This window comes from Eubalaena glacialis, chromosome 10 (genome assembly GCF_028564815.1).
Source record: "Eubalaena glacialis isolate mEubGla1 chromosome 10, mEubGla1.1.hap2.+ XY, whole genome shotgun sequence".
Classification (NCBI taxonomy): Eukaryota; Metazoa; Chordata; class Mammalia; order Artiodactyla; family Balaenidae; genus Eubalaena; species Eubalaena glacialis.
The window spans coordinates 85,160,151-85,186,027 of NC_083725.1; the positions used below are offsets into that span (position 1 = coordinate 85,160,151).

The 25,877-nt window shown below is 36.9% G+C and overlaps 1 protein-coding gene across 2 annotated transcripts in view; it reads left to right on the forward strand.

Moving 5' to 3' along the window:
- Nucleotides 1–25,877, forward strand: part of PRMT3 (protein arginine methyltransferase 3) — a 138,237-nt gene that overhangs the window by 24,956 nt on the left and 87,404 nt on the right. For both annotated transcript variants that reach the window (XM_061203143.1, XM_061203142.1), the window contains exon 9: nucleotides 5,117–5,238. In XM_061203143.1, coding sequence (XP_061059126.1) covers nucleotides 5,117–5,238 — 122 coding nt within the window. The remainder of the gene's footprint in view (nucleotides 1–5,116; nucleotides 5,239–25,877) is intronic.

The window sequence follows — 25,877 nt, forward strand, 5'->3', positions numbered from 1 at the left end:
GGGCTCAAACCCGTGTCCCCCGCATTGGCAGGCAGATTCTCAACCACTGCGCCACCAGGGAAGTCCTAACATTATTTTAATGGCTCAAAAACCCAATGTAAAATTGTCCATAAATTGTTTTAATTTATATTAGAAATAATGCTGCATGTAAAAATACAAAATATTAAAAATCTTTTTATAAATATGAGAGTAGAATAATAAGACAAATTCCTAGCAGTGGCCTCCTTAGGTCAGAAAGGTTCTACCCAGGATGGTTTTAGTGCTGCCAACTTGTCTTTCCAGAAACAGCGTGTGGGTGTTGATATTCCCAAACACCATTGCCAAAGCACTGTGCTATCAAACTTCTAAATTCCACACTGATCTTTTATTTTTAATTTTTTAATTTTGCAAATATCTTATTTCAATGAAAGTTTTTGGGAAGTTATCACTTACTATTGTGTTATATATATTTTTATATTTTATGCCACATAATATTTCAAACTGATATACTATAACCATACTATAAATATATATGCTCTGTGTTATAGTATTTTCTTGATGTTGTGGTTAATAATTTTATTTGTAACTTTAAAAAAATAGTTTTGTTTGCAGTGATGTTGTATAGATTGCATCTTACAATTTTTAAACTTTCTTGTGTGTGAAGTGGTTATGTTAAAATGTGCTGACTCACCCAGATAGGCCACATGTGCAGGAATAGTCACATTCTCCCTGTGGAGCCATCTGGGCCTCGTCCTTCTTAGAGCAGTAGCCTTTTGGCAACCTTATTTCTTCAATAGAAATTAGACTGTTTAGATTCTGTCTCTTCTGGAGTCAGTTTTGGTGTGTTATATTTTCAAGTTATAATGGAACAGGGCTTCCCTGGTGGCGCAGTGGTTAAGAATCCGCCTGCCAGTGCAGGGGACACGGGTTTGAGCCCTGGTCCGGGAAGATCCCACATGCTGTGGAGCAACTAAGCCCGTGCGCCACAATTACTGAGCCTGCACTCTAGAGCCCGCAAGCCACAACTACTGAGCCAGCATGCCACTACTGAAGCCCGCGTGCCTAGAGCCCGTGCTCTGCAACAAAAGAAGCCACCGCAGTGAGAAGCCTGCGCACCACAACAAAGAGTAGCCCCCGCTCGCCGCAACTAGAGAAAGCCCACATGCAGCAACGAAGACCTAACGCAGCCAAAAATAAATAAATTAATTAATTTAAAAAAAAAGATGTAATGGAACAGACTTCACTTATACTAGTAAACAATACAGAAGATAAAATGTGTAGGAACAGACTTAACTAATGTGCAGGACTTACATGAAAAAGATTTTTTAAAACCCCAAACTCCTGAAGAACATAACAGATGATTTAAACAAATTGAAAGTCATACCACGTTCCTGAATGGAAAACACAAAATAAAATTGTCTGTGTTCCATAAATTTATATTTTAGTGCAATCCTTATAAAAATGCTAAGACTTAAAAAAAACAAAGAAACCATAGACAGGCTGATTTTCTTGTTCTTGTGGAAAAATAAACATAAAATTGTCCAGAAACACTGTGAAAACAATTGGCAGTGAGGGTGGACCAGCTTTACTAGATAGAAATTCTGCCAAGCTTCTGTAATTAGAATAATTACTGGTACGTGATTGTATAGATTAATGGAGCAGAATAAAAATCTAGAAATAAACCAAAATAGACACAGATCTCCAGAGGGATCCCTTCCTCTCCTCTGTCATGTGAGGACACAGCAAGAAGTCATGTCTGTGAACCACAAAGCAGGCCCTCACCAGAGTCAACCTGTGCCTTGATCTTAGACTTTCCAGCCTCCAGAACTGTGAGAAATAAATTTTTCTTGTTTACAAACCACTCAGTTTATGGTATTTTTGTTATAGCATGCTGAATGAATTGAGACAGGGACCTTCAGCATTCACTAAAATTTCTGTGTGTTTTGGTCTGTCCCCATGACATAATCACCTCCGAAAGGCCCCAGCTTCTAATACCATCACCTTGGCGGTTAGTATTTCAACGTATGAATTTCGGGGGGATGCAAACACAGACTGTTTAATAACATGTTGGGACAATTGGTTAGCTATCTGAACAGAAGTAAAGTTGGAACCATACCTCTTAGTGTATACTATGATTTTAAAAAAAAACCAAAAAACTGTAGTAATGAAACTATAAAGTACCAAAAGGAAGTGTGAATGAACTAGAGAATATGGGCTAAGTCAGTCTAATTATGATCAAAATCCAGAAGCCATTAAAAGAAAAGATTAATGAGTTTGACTGTTAGTAAAGAATTTCTACATAGCAAAGATCAGTGTAAGCAGAATCAAAAGACGAAAAATCATATGCTGAGAGAAAACATTGCAAGTCATATTACAAAGGTCTGATCTTAACTAACAAAGAACTCTTATTTGATAAAATTTGATAAGAGAAATTTGGTAAGAGAAGGGCTAACAACTTGGTGGAGAAATGGAGAAAGGATATAAGTAGATGGTTCACATAGAACTACAACATATGAAATAATGCAAAACCTCATGATAATGGAAATGCACATTAAATCTAGACCAGTATATCATTATTTTGTACTTGCCATATTGGCAGAAATCTGAAAGTTTGATTATATGGGCTAGTGTCACCTGTGAGGAAATTGGCCCTTACACATTGCTGATTTGAGTCTTCATGAGTAGAATTGCACTATGGCGGGTAATTTATGTTTAGCAGAATTACAAATATGTATATTCTCTCTGACCCAGTGTTTTTATTTCTAGGAATAGATTTACTCCTTTATACTTCTGTAGAGTTACTCATGTATGAATGGGGTTAGGTATAATGTTATTTACAGCATTGATTGTTATGGTAAAATTTCAGGAACTACGTAAATGTCCATCAGTAGAGAACTGGATCAGTAGATTATGGTACAACCATGATACGGAATCCTATACAGCTATGTAAGAGAAAGAAGTTCTATAAACTGATATGGAAAGATCTCTAAATTATATTGTTAAGGAAAAAAGCAATGTGTAGCACAGTGGGTATAATATGCTTCCATTTGTGTAGAGGAGGGAAGGAAATACATATATAGTATCGCATTGTATATGCATAAAAATTCTTTTGAAGGATAAATAAATACACTTTTTGATGTTTAAACTGTATGAATGTTTTACCTAGTGAAAAAGTAATTGTTGAAAAATATAATAGATTCTTAATTCTAGTTCTATTTTTCTTACAGTAGCTTCCCATTACTCAGAATAAAATCCAAGGGCTTTATGTGATCTGACCCCTGCTTAACCCTGATCTCACCGCCAAGGAACCTTTCTCACCCAGCTCAGCCACAGTGGCCTTCTTGCTTTGCCTGGAATCTTGTGCTTTGCATTTAATATCTTCTATGGCTAGAAGGCACTTCCTCCAGATCTTTGCCTGGCACACTCCTTTACTTCATTTCCTTCTCCGCTCACATGTATCAGAGAAGTATTCGCAGACCGATCTAAAATTCTAAAAGAGTGTGTCCCCCCGCCCCTTGCTCTAACCTCTACTCTGTGCTTGAGTTTTCTTTATAACACTACTATTCTCTGTTAACATTCTCTGTTCTTTATTCTCTATTCTTTGTTCATTGTCTGTCTCCCCCACAAGATTGTAAGCTCTATTAGGACAAGGACTTGGTCTTGTTTGTTGCTGTACCCCATCGCCATGATCAATGCCTGCACTTAGTAATGCTCAGCGAATACTTATAGTAGAAGACTACTGAAATAATTTCATATTTTGAGACAAGTATATAGGGTTTCAGGTCATTGGTAATGAAAGACTTAAGGCACTACAGTTTCAGTAATTTCTAGTGTACCTCTGAGTATTTTGCTGAATGTGTTTCCTTGGTAATTAGTTTTTGTGTTTTACTGTGAACCAAGCAGGTTTCACTATACTGTTCTGGGAAGAACCGTATGAAATTCTTGATTAGAAATAATTGCTCCCTGCCTATCGCCAATAACATCTTAAATTTGGTTCTTCTTATTTCTTTCACCAATGATAATGAATATCATTTTAAAAAATTAAATTCTCAAGTTACTGAATTCTAGAAGCCAATTTGTTTTTATTGTACCTGTATTATTAAAATGAGTTGAACATTTAATTTTGGAAGTGGAGGGGTTATGGCAATATTCTATATCCATGATTCCTTTATTTTTTTTTTTTTACATCTTTATTGGAGTATAATTGCTTTACAATGGTGTGTTAGTTTCTGCTGTACAACAAAGTGAATCAGCTATATTTATACATATATCCCCATATCCCCTCCCTCTTGTGCCTCCCTCCCACCCTCCCTATCTCACCCCTCTAGGTGGTCCCAAAGCACCGAGCTGATCTCCCTGTGCTATGTGGCTGCTTCCCACTAGCTAGCTATTTTACATTTGGTAGTGTATATATGTCCATGCCACTGTCTCACTTTGTCCCAGCTTCCCTTTCTATCCCCCTGCCCCGTGTCCTCAAGTCCATTCTCTACGTCTGCGTCTTTATTCCTGTCCTGCCCTTGGGTTCATCAGAACCAATTTTTTTTTTAGATTCCATATATATGTGTTAGCATACAGTATTTGTTCTTTTCTTTCTGACTGACTTCACTCTGTATGACAGACTGTAGGTCCACCCACCTCACTACAAATAACTCAATTTTGTTTCCTTTTATGGCTGAGTAATATTCCATTCATGATTCTTTTATAACCATTTTTAAATTGTACTGGATCAGGCTATCTTGCTTAAGTTAATTCCTGCCACTCAAACTTGAGAAAGTTTATTTCTGTTAAAATTTAGAATTACTAAGTCTAATTTAGAGCATACATACAATAAGGAAATAAAAAACAGAGACTAATTCCCTCTTAATAAGTCTGTGGGAATTGCTTATTTCATATAAAACATTTCTTAAATTTACATTGTTGCATCTGATTGCAGCAGACTGTGGCCAAAACACTGTTATGAATTTAAAACAACTTAATGTAATTATATTTTCAGTTTCCCCAAATAGAAATTATTACCATATTTGGTCAGTAAAGTTTAAATTTTTGTTATCTATTCCTAGCCAGAAACATCATCATATATGAATAGGATTTAAAGTATTAGACCTTCTCGATAACATCTGTTTGTTTATTATACCAGGTAGTTTTGGATGTTGGTTGTGGAACTGGAATTCTCTCTATGTTTGCTGCTAAAGCTGGAGCAAAGAAGGTTCTTGGAGTTGATCAGTCTGAAATACTTTACCAGGCAATGCATATCATAAGGTAGATGCATTTTACGGCTTGATTTAAGATTATTTTTAAATTTAATGATTAATATCAATTGATTTTCTTGTTTTTAATAGCGATCCAATGCAGACTCAAGACACTTGTCTTTTAGTAAAAATTCATTCCAGAATAATAAGATTTTAAGTTGGATTGACCTAGACATGTTTGAGCTATGAATAATCTTTTCATTGTTCTTCTCATTGATGAGAATTATTTTTATATAGTTTTCTGTCCTTCCAATTATGGCTATAGATATGCTAATTACAATAATATGAAATTAGAAATCATGGACATATAGGGCAGTGTTAGAAGACTTGCTACAAAACTCAATATATCAGTAGTATTTCCTTTAGCAAATAGCAGTTCAACTAAAAAGACTAAGGATTATCTTTTTCTTTTTGACAACACTAGCCCTTGTGCCTCCTCAAATTAAAATAAGTAAATTCCAGAATGGCTACAAACTTAATTATGTTCTCTAAAAATATCTCTTCTCTTTGAGGAATTAAGTTAGTTAGGTTAATTGATATGTGATTGATTTTACAGTTGGCTTATATCCTAGTAAGAAGACTTTCATTTGAACTACAGCTTTTAGAACTAGATTTTGTTAGCTGTGTACTTAACCAAAGCATGTTACATTTGGAACTTCGGAATAATTTCCAGAATAATTTTAATAGCAGGCTTCTTAGTGATTCTTTTTTCCCCCAGCTTTATTGAGATATAATTGACACATAATATTGTGTGAGTTTAAGGTGTAAAATGTATTGCTTTGATACATTAATATATTACGGAATGATTACCACCATAGTATTGGCTAACACCTCCATTGTGTCACATGAAGTAATTACCATTTCTTTTTTGTGTTGGAAACATTTAAGGTCTACTCTTTTAACAGCTTTTGCGATGCTTACGTTAGATTCTCAGCAATGATTCTTAAATGGTCCTCCCACTGATACATATGTTTTATTCTTTTTTTTTTTTTAAAACGTGATGATCCATTTATTTATTTATTTATTTATTTATTTATTTATTTATTTATTTATTTGTGGCTGTGTTGGGTCTTCGTTTCTGTGCGAGGGCTTTCTCTAGTTACGGCAAGTGGGGGCCACTCTTCATCGCGGTGCGCGGGCCTCTCACTATCGTGGCCTCTCTTGTTGTGGAGCACAAGCTCCAGATGCGCAGGCTCAGTAATTGTGGCTCACGGGCCTAGTTGCTCCGTGGCATGTGGGATCTTCCCAGACCAGGGCTCGAACCCGTGTCCCCTGCATTGGCAGGCAGACTCTCAACTACTGCGCCACCAGGGAAGCCCTGTTTTATTCTTAAAATTGGTTAATATTGATCATTTCTGATTCATATAAATTTAATTATGTAAAATGTTTAAATTTTTAGATTTTATTGCATTGAAGTCTAGTGTTGTGGTTAAGAGTGCAAAGTTTGAGTCAGACAGGTTTGAGTCCTTGCTCTGTCCCTTCCCTGTTGTTTGAACTTCAGTTAAATTCTATCTAACCTCTTTGAAACCTCAGTTGTTTTACTGTCAAAATGAAAATAATGATGACTACCTCATATGGTTATGAGTAAGGTAAATAAGTTATAAGTAAGATATGCACCTCAGTCTCTTTGGCATATTGCCTGCCTTGGCATGTAGTAGGTATTCAGAAGTTAGCAACTGTTATTACTAACAAGTACCAAATTAATGTTAATGAAAAAATGACATTGCTCTTGCTTAGATTTTTTCATAGAGGTTTGTGGTTATTATTTTAATATTAGAGAATATGCATCTGTGTTGCATATGCATATGCAATCCATAATCTAGTAAAGTTTTTTTATTTCTTATGTTGCCATTAACTACGACAGCATCATTTTGGGGGTTCTGTAAAGAGCACCCTCTCTTGCTTGTGCATTACCATCCAAACAGATATGAGAACCACTGTCCCAGAGAAGAGATTGTTTTAGATGAATTATCAAAATTTTATTGTTGTGATAGTAAGATTACTAATAGTAAGATATTTCTATTAGAAATTCTCATCTTATGAAAGACCATGTTCATTTATGTATTCATTTGTCATTTTTGATTTCTGTAAGGTGAGACTAGATGTGCTCTCATTTTAATTCCTTTATGGAAGAAAAAGATAGTGATAGCACTCATTTTATTTTGTTTTGTTTTCATTCTATTTCACAGAAGCCCTGATTCCTAGTGACTTTTTAGAAATATGTTTGTACAATGATTATAATCAAATTCATTGTGTATGAAATTTAGTGCTGGAGTGTATGGAAATTTTGCATGAGAGCATTTATTGAAAATGACTTAGCATTCAATTCTAGGTACTTAAATTTAACAATAAAAGTTGCTAACATTAACTTACTACTTTCTATTTAATTTCTTTTGAGGTAGGTACAAAAACAGTACATATATATATATTTGTTTTTATAGAGATAAGGAAATTGAGACACAGAGACTATGTAACTCTCCTTATTTGTAGTGCGGCCAGGATTAGATCCCAGGCAGCCTGACTCCATGGTCCATACTCAAAGCCAATTTACTATGCTGTCCATTTCACTACTCACAGGGCATGTATTGGTTGCATTCAGTAGTTTGCTTTACTTAGAACCTATAGAGTTTGAAAATCAGACCTTTTTGTTTTGGATGAGCCAACATTGTACTTTTCTTCAAAGATGTTCTCCTTTGCCTTCTTTTTTTTTTCCACATCTTTATTGGAGTATAAATGCTTTACAATGTTGTGTTAGTTTCTGCTGTACAACAAAGTGAATCAGCTATATGTATACATATATCCCCACATCCCCTCCCTCTTGAGCCTCCCTCCCACCCTCCCTATCCCACCTCTCTAGGTGGTCACAAAGCACCGAGCTGATCTCCCTGTGCTATGCAGCAGCTTCCCACTAGCCATCCATTTTACATTTGGTAGTGTGTACACGTCACTGCTACTCTCTCACTTCATCCCAGCTTCCCCATCCCCCCATGCCCTCAAGTCTGTTCTCTACATCTGCGTCTTTATTCCTGCCCTGCCACTAGATTCATCAGTACCGCTTTTTAAAATTCCATATATATGTGTTAGCATATGGTACTTTTCTCTTTCTGACTTACTTCACTCTGTATGACAGACTGTAGGTCCATCCACCTCACTACAAATAACTCAATTTTGTTCCTTTTTATGGATGAGTAATATTCCCTTGTATATATGTGCCACATCTTCTTTATCCAGTTATCTCTTGATGGACATTTAGGTTGCTTCCATGTCCTGGCTATTGTAAATAGTGCTGCAGTGAACGTTGTGGTACGTGACTCTTTTTGAATTATGGTTTTCTCAGGGTATATGCCCAGTAGTGGGATTGCTGGGTCATATGGTAGTTCTATTTTTAGTTTTTTAAGGAACCTCCATACTGTTCTCCATAGTGGCTGTATCAATTTACATTCCCACCAACAGTGCAAGAGGGTTCCCTTTGCTCCACACCCTCTCCAGCATTTACTGTTTGTAGATTTTTTGATGATGGCCATTCTGACTGGTGTGCGGTGATACCTCATTGTGGTTTTGATTTGCATTTCTCTAATGATTAGTGATGTTGAGCATCTTTTCATGCATTTGTTGGCCATCTGTATGTCTTCTTTGGAGAAATGTCTGTTTAGATCTTCCGCCCATTTTTGGATTGGGTTGCTTGTTTTTTTGATACTGAGCTGCATGAGCTGCTTGTATATTTTGTAGATTACTCCTTTGTCAGTTGCTTCATTTGCAGATATTTTCTCTCCATTCTGAGAAATGGAAATTCTGTCTTTTCGTCTTGTTATGGTTTCCTTTGCTGTGCAAAAGCTTTTAAGTTTCATTAGGTCCCATTTGTTTATTTTTGTTTTTATTTCCATTTTTCTAAGAGGTGGGTCAAAAAGGATCTTGCTGTGATTTATGTCATAGAGTGTTCTGCCTATGTTTTCCTCTCAGAGTTTTATAGTGTCTGGCCCTACATTTAGGTCTTTAATCCATTTTGAGTTTATTTTTGTGTATGGTTTTTAGGGAGTGTTCTAATTTCATTCTTTTACATGTAGCTGTCCATTTTTCCCAGCACCACTTATTGAAGAGGTTGTCTTTTCTCCATTGTATACTCTTGCCTCCTTTATCAAAGATAAGGTGACCATATGTGCATGGGTTTATCTCTGGGCTTTCTATCCTGTTCCATTGATCTATATTTCTGTTTTTGTGCCAGTACCATACTGTCTTGATTACTGTAGCTTTGTAGTATAGTCTGAAGTCAGGGAGCCTGCTTCCACCAGCTCCATTTTTCTTTCTCAAGATTGCTTTGGCTATTCAGGGTCTTTTGTGTTTCCATACAGATTATAAAATTTCTTGTTCTAGTTCTGTGAAAAATGCCATTGGTAATTTGATAGGGATTGCATTGCATCTCTAGATTGCTTTGGGTAGTATAGTCATTTTCACAGTATTGATTCTTCCAATCCAGGAGCATGGTATATCTCTCCATCTGTTTATATTATCTTTGATTTCTTTCATCAGTGTTTTATAGTTTTCTGAGTACAGGTGTTCTGCCTCCTTAGGTAGGTTTATTCCTAGGTATTTTATTCTCTTTGTTGAGATGGTAAATGGGATTGTTTCATTAATTTCTCTTTCTGATCTTTTGTTAGTGTATAGGAATGCAAGGGATTTCTGTGCATTAATTTTGTATCTTGCAACCATACCAAATTCATTGATTAGTTCTAGTAGTTTTCTAGTGGCATCTTTAGGATTTTCTATGTATAGTATCATGTCATCTGCAAACAGTGACAGTTTTACTTCTTTTCCAACTTGTATTCCTTTTATTTCTTTTTCTTCTCTGATTGCTGTGGCTACGACTTCCAAAACTATGTTGAATAATAGTGGTGAGAGTGGACAACCTTGTCTTGTTCCTGATCTTAGAGGAAATGCTTTCAGTTTTTCACCATTGAGAATGATGTTTCCTGTGGGTTTGTCGTATATGGCTTTTATTATGTTGAGGTAGGTTCCCTCTATGCCCACTTTGTGAAGTGTTTTTATCATAAGTGGGTGTTGAATTTTGTCAAAAGCTTTTTCTGCATCTATTGAGATGATCATATGGTTTTTATTCTTCAATTTGTTAATATGGTGTATCACACTCTTTTGTGTATATTGAAGAATCCTTGCATCCCTGGGATAAACCCCACTTGATCATGGTGTATGATCCTTTTAATGTGTTGTTGGATTCTGTTTGCTAGTATTTTGTTGAGGATTTTTGTGTCTGTGTTCATCAGTAATATTGGTCTATAATTTTTCTGTGTGACATCTTTGTCTGGTTTTGGTATCAGGGTAATGGTAGCCTCGTAGAACGAGTTTGGGAGTGTTCCTCCCTCCACAATTTTTTGGAAGAGTTTGAGAAGGATAGGTGTTAACTGTTCTCGAAATGTTTGATAGAATTTGCCTGTGAAGCCATCTGGTCCTGGACTTTTGTTTGTTGGAAGATTTTAAATTATGGTTTCAATTTCATTACCTGTGATTCGTCTCTTTATATTTTCTAATTCTTCCTGGTTCAGTCTTGGAAGGTTGTACTTTTCCAGGAATTTGTCCATTTCTTTCAGGTTGTCCATTATATTGGCATATAGTTGCTTGTAGTAGTCTCTTACGATCTTTTGTATTTCTGCGGTGTCAGTTGTAATCTCTTCTTTTTCATTTCTAATTTTATTGATTTGCATCCTCTCCCCTTTTTTCTTGATGAGTCTGGCTAAAGGTTTATCAATTTTGTTTATCTTCGCAAAGAACCAGCTTTTAGTTTTATTGATCTTTGCTATTGTTTCCATTTCATTTATTTCTGCTCTGATCTTTTGATTTCTTTCCTTCTATAATTTTGAGTTTTCTTTGTTCTTCTTTTTCTAGTTACTTTAGGTATACGGTTAGATTGTTTATTTGAGATTTTTCTTGTTTCTTGAGGTGAGCCTGAATTGCTATGCACTTCCCTCTTAGAACTGCTTTTGCTGCGTCCCATAGGTTTTGGATCGTCGTGTTTTCATTGTCATTTGTTTCTAGGTATTTTTTGACTTCCTCTTTAATTTCTTCAGTGATCTCTTGGTTATTTAGTAGCACACTGTTTAGCCTCCATGTATTTGTGTTTGTTACTGTTATTTCCTTTAATTGATTTCTAATCTCATAACGTTGTGGTTGGAAAAGATGCTTGATATGATTTCAGTTTTCTTAAATTTTCCAAGGTTTGATTTGTGACCCCAAATATGATCTGTTCTGGAGAACGTTCCATGTGCGCTTGAGAAGAAAGTGTATTCTTCTGCTTTTGGGTGGAATGTCCTAAAGATATCAATTAAGTCTATCTGGTCTATTGTGTCATTTAAAGCTTGTGTTTCCTTATTTATTTTCTGTCTGGATGATCTGTCTATTGGTGTAAGTGGGGTGTTAAAGTCCCCTACTATGATTGTGTTACTGTTGATTTCTCCTTTTATGGCTGTTAACATTTGCCTTATGTATTGAGGTGCTCCCATGTTGGGTGCATAAATATTTATAATTGTTAAGTTTTCTTCTTGGATCGATCCCTTGATCATTATGTAGTATCCTTCCTTATCTCTTGTAACAGTCTTTATTTTAAAGTCTATTTTATCTGATATGAGTATTGCTACTCCAGCTTTCTTATGATTTCCATTTGCATGGAATATCTTTTTCCATCGCCTCACTTTCAGTCTGTATGTGTCCCTAGGTCTGAAGTGGGTCTCTTGTAGACAACATATATATGGGTCTTGTTTTTGTATCCATTCAGCCAGTCTGTGTCTTTTGGTTGGAGCATTTAATCCATTTACATTCAAGGTCATTATCGATATGTATGTTCCTATTACCATTTTCTTAACTGATTTGGGTTTGTTTTTGTGGGTCTTTTTTTTCTCTTGTGTTTCCTGCCTAGAGAAGTTCCTTTAGCATTTGTTGTAAAGCTGGTTTGGTGGTGCTGAATTCTCTTAGCTTTTGCTTGTCTATAAAGCTATGGTTTCTCCATCAAATCTGAATGAGATCCTTGCTGGGTAGAGTAATCTTGGTTGTAAGTTTTTCCCTTTCGTCACTTTAAATATGTGCTGCCACTCCCTTCTGGCTTGCAGAATTTCTGCTGAAAGATCAGCTGTTAACCTTATGGGGATTCCCTTGTATGTTATTTGTCACTTTTCCCTTGTTGCTTTTAATATTTTTTCTTTGTATTTAGTTTTTGATAGTTTGATTAATATGTGTCTTGTTATGTTTCTCTTTGGGTTTATCCTGTATGGGACTCTCTGTGCTTCCTGGACTTGATTGACTATTTCCTTTCCCATGTTAGGGAAGTTTTCAACTATAATCTCCTCAGATATTTTCTCAGACCCTTTCTTTTTCTCTTCTTCTTCTGGGACCCCTATAATTCGAATGTTGGTGCGTTTAATGTTGTCCCTGACGTCTCTGACACTGTCCTCAATTCTTTTCATTCTTTTTTCATTATTCTGTTCTGCAGTAGTTATTTCCACCATTTTATCTTCCAGCTTACTTATCTGTTCTTCTGCCTCAGTTATTCTGCTATTGATTCCTCCTAGAGTATTTTTTATTTCAGTTATTGTGTTCATCACTGTTTGCTGTTTAGTTCTTCTAGATCCTTGTTGAATATTTCTTGTATTTTCTCCATTCTGTTTCTGAGATTTTGGATCATCTTTACTCTCATTACTCTGAATTTTTTTCAGGGAGGTTGCCTATTTTTTCTTCATTTATTTGGTCTTGTAGGTTTTTACCTTGCTCCTTCATCTGTAACATATTTTTTTGTTGTTGCTTTTTTTTTTTTTTTGATGGGTGGGGCTGTATTCCTGTGTTACTGGTTGTTTGGCTTGAGGCGTCAAGCAGTGGAGTTTGCAGGCAGTTGGATAGAGCTGGGTCTTGGTGCTGAGATGAGGACCTCTGGGAGGCCTCACTCCGATTAATATTCCCTGGGGTCTGAGGTTCTCTGTTAGTCCAGCAGTTTGGACTCGGCCCTCCCACCACAGGAGCTTGGGCCCGACCTCTGGCCTGGGAACCAAGATCCCGCAAGCCGTGTGGCGTGGCAAAAAAAAAAAAAAAAGCAATACAATAACAAAGAATAAAAAACAATAAAATTAGAAAGATTAAAAAGGGGGGGGGAGCAAGCCAAAAGTAGCAGAACAATAACAAAGTATAAAGAATAAAAGAAAATTAGAAAAATAAAAGATTTATTAGAAAAAACAAAAATATAAATGAACCAACAAGGTAAAACACAACCCCAGTCTAAAAGAGGAAAAAAGAAAAAAAAAAGCCTTGGCTCTGGGGGCGGAGTTTAGGCAGGAGTGGCACTTAGGCAGGGGCGGGTTTTAGGTTGGGGCAGTACCTAGGCAGGTAGGGGGTTTCAGCATGGGGCGGGGCCTAGGCTCAGGTCCCAGCAACCAGAAAAAGCCTAGGGAGCGGGGCCTAGGCAGGCAACGTTCATGCGTTGGGCGGGGCTTCTGCTTAGGACCTGCGCGGAAGGGGAGAGGCAGCAGGTGGAAAGGAGGGCCTCTGCAGTGTGGGGTTCCAGAGTTTGGAGGTAGGGCCCTGGGTGAGGGTGTGTGGGTGGGGTTTAGGCCCAGCACGGTTGGAGGGGTTCACAGAGGGGGTCTCCGGGTGTAGAGGTGGGGCCCTGGGTGGGGGTGTAGGGGCGGGTCTTGGGCTCTGCCTGGCGGGAGGGAGGCTCCAAGGGCAGAGGATTAGGCCTGGGAGCCCCGTAGGCTCCCTGGTGCCTAAGTGGACGGGGAGAGCACTGGCTGTGTTCTCTTCCATGCCCCCCCACGCCCACTGTCTCCCCCAGGGTCTCCCTGGTCCCCGCTGGACCCCTAACTGTGTGTGTGTCCTGCTGGGTGTAGGAACTCCTCTCCTCCCCCAGCCACCCCTCAGGGATGCTGGTCCGGGAGGTCCGGCCTTTACTTTTCCTCCCCCTTCCCTCCCTCCCACTCCCTCAGGACCCTCGTGGCTGGAGGGGGCCTAGGTGGGCAGAACATCAGGCCCGGGATCTCAGCAGGCTCCTGGGGGCCCAAGTGGGCAGGGGAAAGCTGGCCACGCTCCCTTTTGATCCTCTGCCCTCCTGATGGTCCCCCAATTTCCCCCTTTGGGCGTGGGATCCCTTCCCCTCCTCCAGCCGCCCCTCTGGCCACCAGTCCCGTCCTGCCTCCACTTCTCCTCCCCCTTCACTCCCCCCCACAGCCCCCATCCTACGCAGTCGCTGGGGGTTCCTTCCGTCCCCTTAGGTGTCCATGGTGCCCCACTGGTGCCTGGTAGGTGCCCTGGTTGTTCAGAGACGTGAATTCCGCATCCTTCTACTATGCCATCTTGACTCCACCCGCTGCCTTTTTTATATTGTGAAAAGATAGCTATTTCCATAGTGTTCTCAGCATCTCTCCTTTGTCTTCCATTCGAATATTTGAAAACTATACTGTGGGGTGATATAACCTCTGTTCTTCTGTTTGTGAATGTCCCTGTAGAAGAATATTCAAGAAACAGGTTATTGTTAATATCCCCAGCATTTACTGGCTCATTATTCTACCAGTTGAGGAGGCAGAATAGCATACTTCTCTCAGCATCTGGAACCATATGACTTGATTTCTAATTTTGGCTTTTTGACTGTTTCGCTTTATGAAAATGGGCAAATTGCTTAACTTCTTTAACCCTGGTCTCTTCATTTATAAAATGGGGTTGATGGTAGTACCTGTCTCACAAGATTATTTTAAGGATTGAATCCATTTATGGTGCTTTACAAAGTGGCTGACATGTATCCGCTTACTAAATGTTAGTAATTATAATAATATTAGGTGATAATTGTAGTGGTATGTTTGGCTTGGCACCAGTGCCTCCAATAATACTTTACATTTGGTTGGTTATGTTTCTAAAATGATCATTTCTTGCAGCTGTCCCACCAACATATGATGACTCTCTTTTTTGTATTCTTTCTGTTTCACAGTCTATTCTCTTACACCATAAAGCTTCAAGTGTTAGCCAGCTGTATTCCGTATTCACTCTCCTCCCTTGAAATCTACCCTAAGCTTCTCTTATACTTGTCTATTATTGCACTGGAGTTTTCTAGAACTATCATCAGTCAGTGAAAGCAACTCTTCTGATTAGCAGGCTGTGAATTGTCTTTAGTAATTCTGAGGCTTCTTTCTCTGTCAGAAATCTATACACAGCAGGATTTCTGTAAAACTCCATAAGCTTACATCTGAAAAAAGTACTTTAAATTCTAAAAGATAGATACTTTTAAAATACATGTTTCATTATCCTTTTAGATATATTCAACTTACAATCCTTGAATTGTGTTCAAAATAATGATAAAATAATTTTTATTTTTCTTTGTTTAAAAAAGAGATCTAACATTTCTAAAGAAATGAGTGTAGAATGGAGTAAGTTTTGGCTTTAATGTAAACTGATATATATATATATATATATTAGGGCTTATATACATATATAAATTATTTGTATATAAATTGGGACTTAATAAGAAGGTCAGGCTTGCAGTTCTGAGGTTGCAGACATGAATAAAGTAGAATATGGATTTTTAAAGATGTTATATTAGCAGGGACAAATAGAACTCAAAGTGATATGGAAGGAATGAGAAATTGTTTCTTTTTCTAGCTGTCACATTCCAGTGAATGATCATTTCAGAAACATAAACTTACTTAAGGACAGCAAAGCTATTCAGTTGCCAGACAGTTGTATCCAGTGTTCACCCTCAGAAAGCAGAGGTAGCCTCTGGCAATATTTTTACCATTACTCTGGCTGCCTTTGGTTTCTCATTGACTCCGTTATGGAATAGCTCATTATTCAGACTTTTGGATGTTATTGCAGAGGAGTTTTCATGAGAGGATTGATCTATCATATGGCTACAATGCAGTGCTTTCAATCTCAGTATGACATTAAAGATGCAGTCTTTTATATTGCCTGTGTCTAGAATACTGTTAAAAATGAAACATTAAGAAAAGCCTAGATCTGTTGTCATATTTATGTAAATGTCCTTCTCTGGATTCTAGGATAGGAGCTTTATCTTCTTAATATTTTTATCCCTGTAACACCTGGCAAAGTGTCTTATACGTGGTAGATACTTAATGAAAGGTTTTTGAGAAGAATAAAGTAACTTAATGAATTTAAAGGTAGTGGTGGTATATATAATATTTGGAACAAGATCACAAAATACACCAGGATAAATCCTTGAAGTAAGGGGTGTTTCTTCATTGTTTCTAAATATAATAGAAATAATAGAAGAGCAAGGTAAAGCTGAAGGGAACTTTGAACCACTGATGAAGCTAAAATGCTAAAAAAAAAAAAAAATTTGCTGCTCAGGAGTCTTCTAATGAAGGTAATGAAGGTGATCAAGACGCCTTACATGGAAACTAAATTCAGTTTTTCTTGCGTCCCACCATCCCCTTAATTTTGTGCCAACTCAGTGGTCCTGTCTTGGGGGGTCCCATGACTACCCACTAGTTCAGTGGTTCACTGGAAGAACTCACATGACTCAATATAAAGTTGTGTTCCCAGCTAAGATTTATTACAGCAAAGGATATAGTCCAGGGACAGCAAGAAAAAGATATCCATAGGTAAGGAGGTCATGTACAGGCTTCCACAAAATCCTTTCTTCTCTGCAAGAGTCACACAAGATGTACTTTTCCTTCTAGCTGTGAACCTCAGAGACTCTTATGATATGTCTCTACCCAAGGAAGTTTGCGTGAGTCTTAGAGTCTATAGTTCTCAAAGAGAACTGGTCACATAGGCACGTACCTGCTATGTGACCAGCCATTGTACAAACCCATGTCAGATACCAGGTACATATCAGGAATCTTCATGTTTACTTTAAACATGCTGTCCTCCTGATTTGTCTTGGTCCACAGCTTCACGTGTATAGAATAGCATCATTAACCAGAAACTACATGAATGTTCAGGAGTTTTGTTCTTAGGGTTTGATGAAGAATTATTGCCACGGTTACAGAGATAAGTAAGAACTGAGAGAACAGACCTGCATTAACTCTTCTCACAGGTCAAAATGGAAACGTGGGACTCAAACTTGACGTTTCCTTCATCAGCACACTTGCTGGAGATAGAGTCCTCTTGAAAAGCCTTATTGTTTCTCAAATCCATCCCTTGTCTACAGTTGATGTTTCTTTTATATTTATTTATTTATTTTTATTTATTTTTGGCTGCGTTGGGTCTTTGTTGCTGCACACGGGCTTTCTCTAGTTGCAGCAAGCAGGAGCTACTCTTTGTTGCGATGGACGGGCTTCTCATTGCGGTGGCTCCTCTTGTTTTGGAGCACGGGCTCTAGGCGCGCAGGCTTCAGTAGTTGTGGCACGAGGGCTCGGTAGTTGTGGCTCACAGGCTCTAGAGCACAGGCTCAGTAGTTTTGGCGCATGGGCTTAGTTGCTCTGTGGCATGTGGGATCTTCCCGGACCAGGGCTCGAACCCGTGTCTCCTGCATTGGCAGGCGGATTATTAACCACGGCGCCACCAGCAAAGTCCCTCGTTGATGTTTCTTAAATCCGTGCCTTAATTCACATTCTTGTATTGTGTATATACTCACATGAATTAACACATTTGCACATAAGTAGCTCGGTTGTTTGTATTCAGTTATTTGGTTTTCTGTCATGTACTCTCTTAGTGCAGCCAGATTGATTTTCCTACCAATTCTCTTCCCCTTTAAATAAATAAAGGAAGAAAGGGGTAAAAAGTTGTCTTTGTGTTGGGAAGACATGAGAGGATAAAGGAGAAACTAAAAATTACCTCTGATCCTGGTATGAGATCTCACTATCAACATTTTGGTAAGACTTTTTAAAGACTTAGGTTACAGGAGATGAAATACATGGAAATGTAAGCTTTACTAAAAATATCAGCTCCCTAAGGTTAGACAGGGATTTTTCTCCGTTTCATTCACGGATGTGCCCCACCACCTGGAAGGGTACCAGGCACACAGGTAGGTATTCAGTGTAAATACTCAGTGAATGAATGAATGAATGTATTTTCAAGACCCAGGACATCAAACATTCAAAGCCAGATAAATCGTCAACACCAAAGACTGAAAACCTATTGTCTCTGCTTGAATCCAGGTTATTCTTTCTTCGTTGTTTTTCATTGTGTTAGAAGCTAAGCTATTGCTAATTTTAAATAATAAATGTCCTCAGTGTTAGTAATTCCACAGCTACACTCCTGTAAACACAAATGGTACATTTGGGAGGGAGGCAGCTCATGGAATAGATGTGTTCTAATTGTAAGTCTGGCCCCTACATTGAAATTATCTGCCTGGTAGTACTTGTTGTTTATGAGATGTCCTTAACATCTTTCCCCTATCTCAAATAGTTAAGGATTCTTGTTTTTTTACATTTATGAATGGAGGACTAGATTATTTCATAAAGGTAATTGGTATGGGTTTTCTCTCATCTCCCTGAGAAGAAAGGAGGGAGATCTGTTCTGGGCACCACTTTTCCTATGATTTTTCAGTTCCTTTGTCACTTCCACTTTGTATACCTCTTGACATCAGGGATTTGTGTTGTGAAAAATGGCTCCCACCTCCACTACAGTCTTCTCTGATGTGTGCACTGAGCACTGGATCCTTCTTCACAAGTTTACCAAAATGATTTGATTCTCCTTTTTTTCCCCACTAAATTTATCAGAATCTTTGGTTGTTTGATATCACCTTCTAAAATCGCCATGAGTTTATAAATTTATTACATTTTGTATTACTTTATTGTCATTTCAGCATGCTTGGGGAACAAGAGAGAAATATGTATGCTTGGGTGCCATAGCTAACTGAAAGCAAAGTAATATTATACCTTGTATATTTTTATATCAGGGTATTCCCTCCCTGTCCCCCTGCCCCATATGCATTTTGAAAAAATAGTTATCACCCATGTATTCTTCTAGGTAAACTTTATAATAATTTTGTCACCAACTTTAAATGCCATTTAGTTGATAAGGTGTTCATTGTATGAACCCCTGTGGTACTTTATGCTGTTTGCACGTCTGTCTCCCTGCTAGACCATGTTCTTTCTTAGAACCTAGACTATGTCTTTTATCAAAATCACATTGGGCAGAGGTACATTACAAATTTGATCCTATATTTCTCATTCTAAAAATCCTGAAATGGCTCCTCATTATCTCTAAATAAAATCTAGACTCCTTTCATCCCCTCTAACTACTTCCCAACTTTGTCACTACATACTACCTCTTGTTGCTCTAATCATACTAAACTATTTATAGCTCTTCAAACTTGGAATTTCTCTTCCATACACACACACACACACACACACACACACACACACACATAACCACAGGCAGTTTGTGCACACAGAGATGAGGCACCCTCCTTTACCCCCATGCTCGCATACATCTTTGTGGATGCTCTGTTTTTTTCCTGACTAAGCTCAAATGTCACTCACTTAGTTAAGGGCTTATTATATTAGCTCCTATGGACCCTGTTTTCTTTACTGCTCTGAATCCCTTAGACCATGTTCTTAAGTGCACAGACCATGTCTTTTATCTCTGTATGCCCAGTATCAGATAATTAATCATGATGATGTCCCTGTATCATGAGATAAAACTTAAATTGCTACTTTTAAGATAGGCAATAATATAGGATAGTGATTGTTGTTCTAACAAAATGTTCACTTAGAAAAATAGATAATTTGTGTTTATTGGATTAGTTAAGAGACTTACTTAACATACTCTTTTTATTATGGTGTTGTATTTCTGTAGATTAAATCTATGCTAGTTTTTGAGCAGGTGTTTCCAGAGATAGAATTCATTTCGAATGCTTTTATGCTAACGTAGGGTTTAGTGATTGGACACTTGAGAAAAGAAAAATAAGTAAAATCTATAGTTTCTTTCATGAATGGTAAATCAGGTGGTGATTAAGATGAGCAGTCTCATAAAAGGGGTTATCTACATGAATGATATCTGTGTTGTGATGTTTTAATACAGAATTACTGGGAATTATGGCCTTTGTCTTTTTTTCTGTATTCCCTGAAATCTTAATCTTTCCAGTTATATTTGAACAAGTAATTACTGAGGCAAATAGGATTATGACTTGTAGCAGACAATAAACAGCCTGAGCAGATGGCCTTTTACAGGACACACCTTGCATGAGCATTCTGAAGAGATTTCTACGGCAGTGGGAACATTTTGCTCTTTTTAGAAGATTGCTTTCTGTTTCCTTTGAAGTGTTTGTAATTGTGAAAGCCCAATTAAATATTTCAGTAAATAGTAAGCAACTGCAGCAATTTTTTCATAGAGAATTTTATTAAATACCTCTTTGAAAAAACTCAGATGGGATATAAACATCCTTTCTTTTTTACCTTTGTGTGAGATATACATATTAAAAAGTGCATAACACATAAGTTATATATTCTAATATGCATATGTATGGGTAAATGATAGGAAAGAGAACATTTCCAGCACTTCAGAATTCCTCCCACCTCCATTTGCCCTTTTTCAGTCAGATGCTCTCCCTGCTTGATTGAGGTAAGTACCATCCTGACTTTGGTGGTAATCACTTCCTTTATATTTTAACCACTTAAATGGGCATAGTTTAGTTTACTCAATTTTGACCTTTAGATAAATGAAATCATATATTATTCATTCTTTTTGTCTAGCTTGTTTTGCTCAACATTATTTTTAGTGTTCATTCATGTTTATTGTTATATAGAATGCCATTGATTAGTATATCCCAATTTATCTTTTCTGTTCTTGATGGGAATTTTTGTGTTTTCCAGTTTAGGTCGGTTAAGAACGATTTTGTCATGAACTTTTTGTACATGTGCCTGGTACACACATCTGTGGGGTATATATTTACATATAAAATTGCAGGCTTTAGGGTATACATATCTTCAGATTTTCTCAATATTGCCAGGCTATTTTCCAGAGTGGTTATACCAATTTATACTTCTACCAATAGTATATAACAGTTCTGGTTGGTATTGCCTACCTTTAAGAATTTTTTCCAGTTGGTTGTATAGCAGTATCTCATTGCAATTTAAATTTGCATTTCTGTGATTATCAGTGAGGCTGAGCATCTTTTCATGTGATTGTTGGACATTTGGATTTCCTTTCTGTGAAATATCTGTTTATGTCTTTTGTTCAGGTTTCCATTGAGTTGGGCCTTTTTATTATTTGTAGGCAATCTTTAAATTTTTTTTTATTTGAGTTGTTTATAGGTTTTATGTAATGAAAAAGTTCTCATTCTTGCTTGCTATTTCACTCTCTTCATAGTGTCTTTGATGTACTGAAATTCTCAATTTTCATGAGCATCATTCATGTTTATGGTTGCCACTATATGTGAGTTGGGTAAGAAGTCTTATGGAGGTGTTTTCCTATATTGTCTTATAAATTTTATAGTTGTGTTTTTTACATTTAGGTTTGTAATCTGCCAGGCATTGTTTTTTGTATATGGTATGAGGTAGTGATCCAGATTTTATTATTACTATTATTATTATTATTTGTAATCTGTTTAAATGACCTAGTTGTCCCAGTCTCACTTAGTGCAGAGACCATTCTTTCCTCTCTACTTTGCACTGTCATATTTGTTGGGAATCAAGCATCCATATATGAGGCCAGTATAACCTTTATACCAAAACTCTATTAAGGCAGTAGAACAGAAAATTATAGGTCAGTCATTTGTGAACATATGTGCAGACATCCTATTCAAAATATTAGAAAATTAATTGAGCAATATATTGGAAGGTAAAGTTTATCCCAGGAGTACAAGTTTGGTTAAATTTGAGAAAATCAACCAGAAAAATCTTTTGAGATATCTCAGGAAAAAAAGTTTGATAAAATTCCATATCCCTTCAATGTATCTATATATTAAAACTCTTAGCAAACTAGAACTAGAATGTTATATTGTAACATGGTACAGTGTATCTACAAAAACCAAAATTACAGCCTAGAACTTGATGAAGCTTTGAAAGCGTTCACTTTAAGTTCAGGAACAGGACAGGGATACTTGCCATCACCTTTTCTATTCAACACTGTAAAGGAGATCCTAGACAGTGGAGCAAGGCAATAAAAAGAAGGGTATAAGAATTGGAAATGAAGGAACAAGACTGTTCTTGTTCCCTAGTAATATGTTTGTGAATATTGATATCAGAAATAAGCTATAAATAAGTTATTGCAGTAATAAACTATCAAGGTGCTGAATACTTTAATTTTTTTGTTTGACGTATAGTTGATTTACAATGTTGTGTTAGTTTCTGGTGTACAGCAAAGTGATTAAGTTATACATATATATATTCTTTTTCATATTCTTTTCTATTATCACTTATTGAAAGATACTGAATATAGTTCCGTGTGCTATACAGTAGGACCTTGTTGTTTATCTGTCTTAATATATAGGAAGTTTGTATCTGCTAATCCCAAACTCCTAATTTATCCCTGCCCTCTTCCCCTCTCTGCCTTTCCCCTTTGGTAACCATAAGTTTGTTCTCTATTTCTGTGCCTCTGTTTCTGTTTCATATATACGTTCGTTTTTATTACTTTTTAGATTCCACATATGAATGATATCATACAGTATTTATCTTTCTCTGTCTGACTTATTTCACTAAGCATAATATTCTCTAGATCCATCCATGTTGCTGCAGGTGGCAATATTTCATTCTTTTTAATGGCTGAGTAGTATTCCATTGTGTGTGCGTATGTGTGTGTGTGTGTGTGTGTGTGGGTGTGTCTGTGTATCATATCTTCTTAATCCAGTCATCTGTTGCTGGGCACTTGGGTTGCTTCCATGTCTTAGCTATTGTATATGGTGCTGCTATGAGCATTGTGGTGAATGTATCTTTTTGAATTAGTGTTTCTGTTTTTTCTGGATATATACCCAGGAATGGAGTTGCTGGATCATGTGGTATTTCTGTTTTTAGTTTTTTAAGGAACGTCCATACCGTTTTCCATAGTACCTGCACCAATTTACATTCCCACTAGCAGTGTAGGAGAGTTCCCTTTTCTCCACATCCTCTGTAGCATTTATTATTTATAGACTTTTTAATGATGGCCATTCTGGCTGGTGTAAGGTGGTACCTCATTGTAGTTTTGACTCGCATTTCTCTAATAACTAGTGATGTTGAGCATCTTTTCATGTGCCTATTGACCATCTGTATGTCTTCTTTGGAGAACTGTCTACTTAGGTCTTCTGCCCATTTTTTCATCGAGGTGTTTGTTTTTTTGTTATTGAGTATTATGAGCTGTTTGTATATTTTGGAAATTAAGCCCTTGTCAGTTGCATCATTTGCAAATATTTTCTCACAGTCTGTAGGTTGTCTTTTTGTTTTGTTTATGGTTTCCTTTGCTGTACAAAGTTTGATTAGGTCCCATTTGTTTATTTTTGCTTTAATTTTTATTGCCTTGGGAGACTGACCTAAGAAAATATTGTTACGATTTATGTCAGAGACTGTTTTGCCTATGTTCTCTTCTAGGAGTTTTATGGTGTCATGTCTTATATTTGAGTCTTTAAGCCATTTTGAGTTTATTTTTGTGTATGGTGTGAGGGGTTTACATGTGGCTGTCCAGCTTTCCCAACACCACTTGCAGAAGAGACTATCTTTTCTCTACTGTATATTCTTGCCTCCTAGGTCGAAGATTAATTGACTGTAGGTGGTGGGTTTATTTTCGGGCTCTCTTTTCTGTTCCATTGATCCATATGTCTGTTTTTGTGCCAATACCATGCTCTTTTGATTACTGTAGCTTTATACTATGTCTGAACTTTGGGAGGGTTATGCTTTCAGCTTTGTTTTTTTTCCTCAGGATTGCTTTGGCAATTCTGGGTCTTTTGTGGTTCCATATAAATTTTAGGATTATTTGTTCTAGTTCTGTGAAAAATGTCATAGCTAATTTGATAGGGATCACATTCAATCTGTAGCTTGCTTTGGGTAGTATGGCCATTTTAACAATATTTATTCTTCCAGTCCAAGAACATGGGATATCTATCCATTTCTTAAATCATCTTCAGTTTCCTTTACCAGTGTTTTATAGTTCTCAGTGTATAAGCCTTTCACCTCCTTGGTCAGGTTTATTCCTAAGTATTTTTTTTTAAATGCAATTTTAAAAGGGATTTTTTTTTACTTTCCTTTCTGATATTTCATTTTTAGTGTAAAGAAATGGAACAGATTTCTGTATGTTAATCTTGTATCCTGCTACCTTGCTGAATTTGTTTATCAGTTCTAGTAGTTTTTGTGTGGAGGCTTTAGGTTTTAAGTATCATATCATCTGCATGTAATGACATTTTTTTCTTGTCTGATTGCTTTGTCTGATTGCTGTGGCTAGGACTTCCGATACTATGTTGAATAGAAGCGGTGAGAGTGGTCATTTTTGTCTTCTTCCTGAATTTAGTGGGAAGGCTTTCAGCTTTTCACCATTTGGTTTGTTGAAAAATTTTGCATGTATATTCATCAAAGATATTGGCCTCTACTATATATGTGTGTGTGTGTGTGTGTGTATTTTCTTTTGTTTTTTGTAGTGTCTTTGTCTGGTTTTGGTATCTGTGATGGTGGCTTCATAGAATGACTTTGGAAGTGTTCCCTGCTTTTCAGTCTTTTGGAATAGTTTGAGAAGGATCGGTATAAGTTCTTCTTTGTATGTTTGGTAAAGTTCCTCAGTGAAGCCATGTGGTCCTGGACTTTTGTTTGCAGGGAGTTTTTTTATTACAGATTCTATTTCACTTCTAGTGATTATTCTGTTCAAATTATCTGTTTCTTCTTGATTCAGTTTGGGTTGGCTGTATGTTTCTAGAAACTTGTCCATTTCTTCTAAGTTGTCCAATTTGTTGGCATGTAATTGTTCATAGTACTGAATACATAATTAATATATAAAAATCAATTGTATTTCTGTAAAGAACATGAAGCAGACACTGAAAATTAAAGTATATCAAAGTGTATTGTTAATATTTCTAACCTCCTCCCAGACAATGCAAGGACGTTAAGTCACTTTTAATGGAAAATTCATCCAAGGGATGAATGTCCCCCAATAGATGCTGTGCATGAACTACCAGTCAGCTGTTTCAACAACTTCTTCCCCATTTTACCCTCTGACATTGGTTAGTATTTCCTTGCCATGTATTTCTCTGGTATCTTTAATCTCACAACATTTTCTACAATGATTTCTGCAAGGAAAAAAACCTGTGAAGACCCTAATGACTATCTGGATTTGAACCATTCTCTACAAAGCTTATTAATAACTCAGTAGAAATGTTATCTAATTTCTCTTTTTCACATCATATTTTGAAAGCTATCTAAACTCCCCTCTCAGTGAGCTGGTTTTTGTTTCCTCCCTCTGTCTTTTCTCCTGTTGATGCCTCCATTCTTTTGTATGTCAAAAACATCATGCAGTCCTATTCTTGGTAATTGAACAAAGTAATCAGATACTGCCTCTTGAATATTCTCTTGGCTTCCATATAACAAGATTACATAAAGTGCTCAAGAAGGAGGAGTTGCTGATTTCCACATCTGTTCTTATCTTTGCCAATAGCATTAAATTATATTGTTATCATAAAGCCAGTCTAAGTTGACTTGCATGCATAACATGCCTACTGTTTTAGAGAACTGTTCTACTTGAGGGTTGGGGTGACGACAGGGGATTACCTCTCTTGGGATAGATAAACTGCAGCCCTGTCTTACTCAC